The sequence below is a fragment of the Notothenia coriiceps genome, unplaced genomic scaffold, assembly GCF_000735185.1.
Source record: "Notothenia coriiceps isolate Sejong01 unplaced genomic scaffold, NC01 NC01_scaffold00000496, whole genome shotgun sequence".
NCBI lineage: Eukaryota > Metazoa > Chordata > Actinopteri > Perciformes > Nototheniidae > Notothenia > Notothenia coriiceps.
The window spans coordinates 36,305-44,088 of record NW_011333197.1 but is presented as its reverse complement, the minus strand read 5'-3'; the positions used below and the strand labels follow the sequence as shown (position 1 = coordinate 44,088).

The 7,784-nt window shown below is 41.0% G+C and overlaps 1 protein-coding gene across 5 annotated transcripts in view; it reads right to left on the bottom strand.

Moving 5' to 3' along the window:
- The window catches only part of LOC104954881 (sodium channel protein type 8 subunit alpha-like), a 63,510-nt gene that overhangs the window by 27,119 nt on the left and 28,607 nt on the right, over positions 1 to 7,784 (bottom strand). For all 5 annotated transcript variants that reach the window (XM_010782112.1, XM_010782085.1, XM_010782093.1 and 2 more), the window contains exons 7-13: positions 7,493 to 7,714; positions 7,210 to 7,273; positions 6,408 to 6,549; positions 5,159 to 5,365; positions 4,790 to 5,068; positions 2,648 to 2,971; positions 1,244 to 1,376 (exon numbers count right to left, since the gene is read on the bottom strand). In XM_010782112.1, coding sequence (XP_010780414.1) covers positions 1,244 to 1,376; positions 2,648 to 2,971; positions 4,790 to 5,068; positions 5,159 to 5,365; positions 6,408 to 6,549; positions 7,210 to 7,273; positions 7,493 to 7,714 — 1,371 coding nt within the window. The remainder of the gene's footprint in view (positions 1 to 1,243; positions 1,377 to 2,647; positions 2,972 to 4,789; positions 5,069 to 5,158; positions 5,366 to 6,407; positions 6,550 to 7,209; positions 7,274 to 7,492; positions 7,715 to 7,784) is intronic.

The window sequence follows — 7,784 nt, the reverse complement described above, 5'->3', positions numbered from 1 at the left end:
TGGGGATTGGAATAGGAAGATTGGATCTTATCTTGAAAGAAAATGCTTTTTGGCTGAGAGATCGAAGCAGAGAAAGAGGAGAGGAGAGCCTGATAGGTTAGGACAGTGGTTCTCAAACTTTTTCTGTCAGGCCCCCCCTTTGGAGAAAAAAAGAAGTCGGGCCCCCCCAACACAAATAGTCAGGCTCAGTGGTGGCGCCAGAGATTTATTTTGGGGGTGCTGTGGGGTAGCTTGACGTTTCATAGAGGGTGCTCAAACATTTAGGGTTTCCCATTAATGTACCGGTCGCTACAGTGGAATTTTCTACTGCAACAATCCCCACGCAAATACAGTGTAACCGCGACTGTTACAATGAAGGCTCGATAATCAGCTCACGGCATATAGGTGTAAGAAGGGGTAAAGTGCTATTTTTAGGTGGTGTGTGGACCACACATAGGGGGGCAAGCTCCCCCGGGAAGATTTGTTTTTAAATATTGAAGTTAAAAGCATCAATCTGGTGCACTTTGAGAGCAAAATGAAGAGATCTATGGATACCTCTCTCAACACCCATTTGAAACAGAACTGTAAACAGATTTACTTTTTCTTTATGGATATTTTACAAATCACCCTTTTAAACTTTATTCTTTTTTTAATGTCATATAGTATTTCATACCTGTTTTTCATTTATTCTCTTATTTTTTTATAGCTATAATGATCATATAAACGTGTGCCTCGGAAATAATTGTTTACATTAAAGGTGACCAAAACGTTTGAGACCCACTGAGATAACACTGAGAGAGTCCTTTAGCTCACTGAGTCTCTCAGTCTGACACTTTGTTGTTGAAAAAACTCCTTATATCTGAGAGCGTAGCTCGCTAGCACCAGAAGCTAACAACAACGATCTCCGGTACCGGTGCGCTCTCTCTCTCTCACGCACACAAAATGGCTCGTTCCACACACACACAGAGCCGAGCTTTAATGAAACACAGAGACCCAGACGTAATAGTACTGTATCATATTATTTTCGAATCAATAATTTTTCAAATTATGATTTTTTTTTTTTTTTAATAACCATTTTTCCTCCTGGCGCCCCCCACTTTGAGAACCACTGGTCTAGAGCAACATTTAATCCACAGCTCAAATTGTGATCATATAGTCAGGGTAAAATCAAAGGCAATTGCCAGAGCTTGCACATTTTTGATTGTAGAATGTATTGTGGTTCAAAGTCCGAAAGGTAAAGAAGAAACAAGTGTGCTGTCTGTACCCTCTAGAAGTGTGTTGGTGACAACGCTCATCTGACTGTTGGCACGGTCCTTTCCTTTGAAGGAGTTGTTGAGCTGATCCACAGATACCATGAGCGAGCCAGAGTGCTTCTTCTTAATCTCCACATCTGTAGTCTGTACTCGGAGAAAGGCACAATGTCAGTCAGAGCTAGCACTCAAATGAATGCATTCCCAAAAAAAATCACATGTTAAAACTCATGCTTTTAAGTTATCTAAACGATGAATGATGCCATATGTGAAAAACCTAATGCGATGAATGCAGCTCTTCATTCCAGATTTATACATCTTCTTTACAATGTACTGTATGACTCGGTAAAATTAACAGATTCTTTCAATTTAAGCATTTTATGCAACATATCAACACATTTCAAATTCATACTGTCAATTCTCAAATAGCTGCCCTGATTCACCACAACTGAGGAGAGAATTAGGACTTACTATTACATACCATTATTTAAGATAGGACTTTATATGTTGTCTCCCCTGTTTTCCTATCTATTGCAGTTTAGTAAGTAACCAATATTAAAAATACTGGCTTTTATTTGAGAATTTACGGCACAGTTTCTAAACTTTTTATTGTTTACTGTACAGAACATATCTATGACCCCTAAGTAAATACATTAAACTGCATGCAATGACATGCATGTCAAGAACAGAGGGGAATTCAAGATGTCATTTGATGCTACATCATGCTAAATTTTAAGAAAGATAAAACTGTAAAAGCAGGTAAATTGGTTAAATTTAAAAGAGGGTTCTCTCATGCTAGCTAGAATGAGGAAGAATATTGTTATCGTGTCCGATTTCTTCTTGCATCATCGTGGCTCAGGAGCAGAAGGTAAATGTGAAAGAAAAAGACAGAAAGAAATAGAGGGGTATATAAAAGCAGCGAGAAAAAACAGTGTAGGCCTGGATGTGTAAAGCCCCATCGAATAAAAAAAGTAGAAGCAGGCAGTGTTTTTTTATCTTGTAAGATGTTTTGATCGAGTTTTTTTTATGAATGACTGTATAGATAAGATGCAGACAGAAAAGTTAGGAGAACTAAAGAGGGCAGATATTAAAGTGCATTATTGTTAGATATTTATCAATCATCATGATGCTGGTAAGGCAGGGACTTTGTAGATATAGTTGGTTAGTGCCTTTAAGTACTGTTAAATAAAGTAGCAGTAGAAAAGGGAAATTATAATTAAAGATGAAATAATAGAGAATTTAAATATTCAAGGGAGTAAAAATGGATGTACTGAATTTAGGAAAAAGAGGATCAAGAGCCAAGGGGGGAGAGGTTGTGAAGCTGCAGAGACCGGGGCCACCACCATCATGCCTAAACTGTATAGGTGTCCCATGGACGTCCTTACACTGTCATCAGTGGCTGCCTTATCTATTTTCACCTCAGGCAGAAGCCGTCTGCCGGGCCCAGGGCCGATGAGAGACACCACGCCATTGCAGTCCACTGTGCTGTTCCTCTTCCCTCCAGATTGGGGTGCCAGCGGGTGGATGCGGGAGGAGCCTTGGCTGTAGCCACTGTAGCTGTTGCGGCGGTAAGGGATGAACAGGGAGCCTCGGCGTTCTTCGCTCTCCTCTACCGTACTGTGCTCGTCGTCTGCAAACTCGTTCTCTGAGCCCATGTCCTTGGAACGGCCTTTGAAGCTGAAGATGCTGCTTCGGCTGTTGTGGCGTGACATGAAGGGAGAGCCTGGGATGCTCAGTAGTGACTGAAGAGGGAGAAACAGATTCAGAGAGGGGGAGAACGGAAGAGTTAACAGCAGGAGTCGGTCAATGTGTGAATAAAACGGGCAGACAAGGTGAAGAGGGCAAGTGGGGCACAGAATGAACCATAGAACAAAGAGAAAATATATACAATTAAGGATAAAGGCACCACAAACAGATTATTGGCTATAGTGTTACATATGAATAAAAAGGGTATCACGGGAGCTTTTTGTACGCAACATACATTTTTTACAAAACAATGATAAAGAAGAATAAAAAACGTCTGTCATAATCATGTCCAATCAGACTGCATCTTTACATTAAAAATAAAGAAGAATAAAAAACAAACAGAACCCAGACATTTTATAGTTATGGGACACTATCTAAAACATAACCATATACATTATCGGACCATGCATTATCTATAAGACAATACATTGAGATAGCTTTTTCCTCCATTAAAAAGGTGCAATGTGTACTTTCCTGCAATCTGCTCTGAAAAAATAGAGGGCAGTGTTTCACCTCTACTATAAGGCTTTCCAATAATTATTGTATTGTAAACGTAAAGTATCTACACACCTATGACGTAAGGTCATATTTTCAATCAAGATAATAAAGAAAACGCTGCTTGAATATGTTAAATATGGTTTTATTCAATAAGTTGTCCAGCAGAGCACACGGTCAGAGTATCCAAACAAACTACTGAAGTTACCACTCAAATATCTCAAGGACCACAGGAGTAGAGCGAGTCCAAAGACCAAAGGGTCGCAAAAACGTACACTGGCTGGCAGACGGTGGCTAGGGGAGAAGGTGGTCCAGCAAGCAGAGTAAAGGCTGGTAAGAGTGGCTATCCAAAGTAGAGCCCGACATTGATCTGTCCCAACCTCCAGCTTCAACAACAGAGAAGCTTCTCCAAGTCCAGTTTGAATGAAACATCACGTGGTGTTGTCAAGATGGAAAACTGCTGGATAGAAAGCTGACCCCGTCTGGGCTATGAAAGGTTGACCTCCAACGGATCAAGTTCATTGTCCAGGAAATGTATAATCAATGAAACATCCACACATGGAGCAAAGCAGAGTCACCAGTATGTCCACTGTGAATAGAAAGGTGAAGCCGGGAACACATCTAAAGCTGCTGCTCCCTGGCTGAAGGATGACACCACTGGCATCATGACCACCATGGGCTCTGAGGTTATTGCCAAAGCCATCATCAAAGCTGAGAAACAGCAACATCTGCCAAGAAGGATTCCTCAACTGGAAGCTGTTTATAGACCTCGATTTGGGGTTGGGTATTGAACTTAAGGATACCTAACCCTCCTGGAGAGGCAGCTGATGTTCCCGCACATTGTGATCACTATGACACCATATTTTTTCTCTGGTCTAATTGATAAAAAAAATCATCTTGCTTGAGCAGGTGATCCCTTGGGCAAAGTGATTCCATGAGGCCTTTGAGAGGACCTCTCAGAGAACTCGTAAAGTATGAGTGAATGGTCAGAAACTGCATGTAAAGTGGCCGGAAAGCAAGGTCTTCCTTTTGAAGATGGATTACGACACACTTATCATCAAGAGAGGGAGGCAATGAATAGCGATCAGCTTCAAACCTGGAGCAGCAGAAAGAGCCTCAAGATTTCTTGGGTCAAGACAGGAGATCTGTGGGGAGGATGTTACTGACTTGCCTTCTGGGCCTAAATTGAGGCTGAATTACCTCAAATGTGTCACATGGGGAAGGTATGGTTGAAAGACTAGAAAGACCAATGAATTCCTGTAACAGCTAAGTTAAAAAGCACCCTGTATTTACTATACCGTTCTTCTCACTAACTGTACCTGGTTCATAATGGATGTCTTCCTCCCGAGCCGGCCAGGGAAACGAATGGTGCTTTTCTTGCTTCCATCGTCTGACTCAGACTTAACAACCTTCTCGCTGTCTCCTTTCTCTTTATCCTGCTCTTTCTGACGCCATTTCTTCTTGCGATTGCGACGTTCTTTTGCACTCTTGGAGCTGAGCTTGGAAACCTCAGAGGAGCTGCGGGACAAGTGCCCTCCTCCTTCATCCTCTAACGCAGCTTCTGAAACTGTTCCTGCAGATGTCGCCATGGCAGCGGCCTGAGAAAAATAAAAGACATGTGATAACCATGAACAATAAAAAAACAGAAAGAAATTGTATGTGTGAATGTGAGAGAGAAGCAGACCAACCTGTGTTTCCTCTTGCTGCCTCTTGAGCTGTTCCAGCATGGCCTTGAACTCAGCCTCTTTCTGCTCCGCCTCCTCCATAGTAGCTTGGTTCTGCTCCTCATAAGCCATGGCCACCACAGCCAAGATGAGATTCACCAGATAGAAGGAGCCCACAAAGATGACCAGCACAAAGAAGATCATGTAGGTCTTTCCTGCAGCTCGCAGAGTCTGACAGAAACACAGATACCAAGCAATAAGAACAAATCTGAGATTTAGAGTGAATATAGAGGAAACTTTACAAATTGTCCTAAATGTTGTGTCAGCATTGCTGGTGCTTCTATATCCGGTTCGTGACTTTTTCCAGGAAAATCTCCAGACAGAAAGAAGCCTTAGAGTGCAGGAGTTCCCAGTTTTAAATACACACACACATCGACTGGCCTATTTGCCAAATGAAGCAAATCTGTTACGGATGTGCTGGTGTGCAGACCTGGAGGAGGAGGAAAGAAATGCTAGTGCGGTGTCATGGTAGTGCAGTTGAACATCAAAGAAAGATCTAATGTATATTTTGTACATACATACAAACAGAAGAGAAAGGATTAACAAAAGGCGTGTTGTAATACTGGTTCAGTGGACTCAATGTGGCAGAGAGCATGACTCTCCTAAAGATCATTTCAACAAACAATGAATTCACTTTAGTTCATTGCTTCTTAAAAAATGCAAATAACGCGATTCTTTTCTCCCTGCATTATAATAATAATAATAATAATAATAATGGATTACATTTTTTTATTAGAGCGCTTTTACAGGTGCTCAAAGCGCTTTACAAATACACATTACACATATTAGACATGTAAGAGTCATTACTGTGGACATTACCCACAGGAGCAAATGCGGGTAAAGTGTCTTGCCCAAGGACACAACGGCCTGACGCAGTTAGACGCATTACGCATGACGCATTAGACACAGTTTTTGTTGTAAATGAATTGATGGAGGAGAACTGCTGCACCGGTGGCTGATTATTTCAGTGGTTAGAACAATGATTTTTATAAATGTATTTTTATGATAAAATGAGGACACAATCATTAGTACTACTAAGGGGTTGTTTAACATCCCCTGGCTATGAGTAGGCTTATATATAGAGATCTTTAAAACAGGTGCCGGAACGGTCAGAGACTTCATCCATGGGCCACTGTGACAAAATCCGAATTCCTGCTTTTTGCTTACTCAAATATGTGTAAATTTGAAACCAAGAAGAAGAGAGTTGCTTTACCAGCATGTAGAGATTCTCCCAGAAGTCTTGGGTCATGAGGCGAAAGAGGGTGAGGAAAGCCCATCCAAAGCTGTCAAAGCTGGTGTAACCATAGTTGGGGTTCCTTCCAGCTTTCATACACATAAAGCCTTCTGGACATCGTCTGAAAGGCAAAAGAACGACAAAAAACCGTATCTAAATGCTGGGGTGCAATCTGAGCATTTCCTGACTCTCTGAGGTGTTTGTACCCTTTGTTGATTGCTTTTCTTACTTGTATTGCTTTAGGCTTAATGAGCATTAGGTGAACTTGTTTGGCAAGGGCTTGAATGTAAAAGAGGTTCATTTACGTATATGTAAAAGTTCCATACTTCAGTATCAACACAGTTGGCATTACCGATACAGGCACCACTGGCAGTCTAAGATACAATAGAACAGGACAATTAAAATGGACCTAAACAATACTACTGATAAGATTGTTTTGTTGTTGTTTGATTGTGTATGCATGTTTACATGTACCCTGTTAGGAGTATGATAGTGATATGATTTACCTTCATATTTCACGATCCAAGCAAGTCTTTGTCATGAATCATAGATAAATGTCAGCTTAAACTGTCTAAATAGTATGTGTATGAGTGTGATTGTACTCTGAACTTTTTTTGCATCGGTATCAACAAAATGCTATTATTTCTTATGTACTAAGTTTGCAAAGACCAATGCAATACATCATTGATGATTTGTCCGACAACAGAACGATTGGACACACCTGCTGAAAACATTAAATAAAAGTTAAAGTATGATTTAAGTGAGTGAAGCACTGACTTACCCTGAGTCAGAACTATTTCCACATAATAGAGCATCAAGCTGATTAGGAAGGAAGTAGAAATTTCCTGTAAGAAAACAAAAAGAAGACAGTCATTTGTATTAGCCGATAAAGCCGATAAAGTGTCACCATCTGTTGTTTTTTGTATCACCAAGTTACAACAAATCTGTCAATTCAATTTAAAAGGGTTTAATGAGAAAATAATCACCAGGACGCACACACTCTTTAGTCCTATGTATGTTATCATTTGCAACCAGTCCAATTAAGAGTCATGATAATCACTCACTGTCATTCATGATGTACTCGTCCCAGTCAAAGCCCCTGCTCCCATTTGCCAGGAATTGCTCAGTTATGTTGACTGGCCAGATCACACACTTCTGCCGCAGGTTCCCCATAAAGAGCTGCAGTCCAATCAGAGCAAAGACGCTGAGACAGAAGACGGTCAGGATCATCACATCCGACAGCTTCTTCACAGACTGGATCAGAGCACCCACAATGGTCTTCAGGCCTGTCAATTAATATACAGTAAACACACAAACGCACACACACACAAAGTGCACAAACAGGAGAACACACAC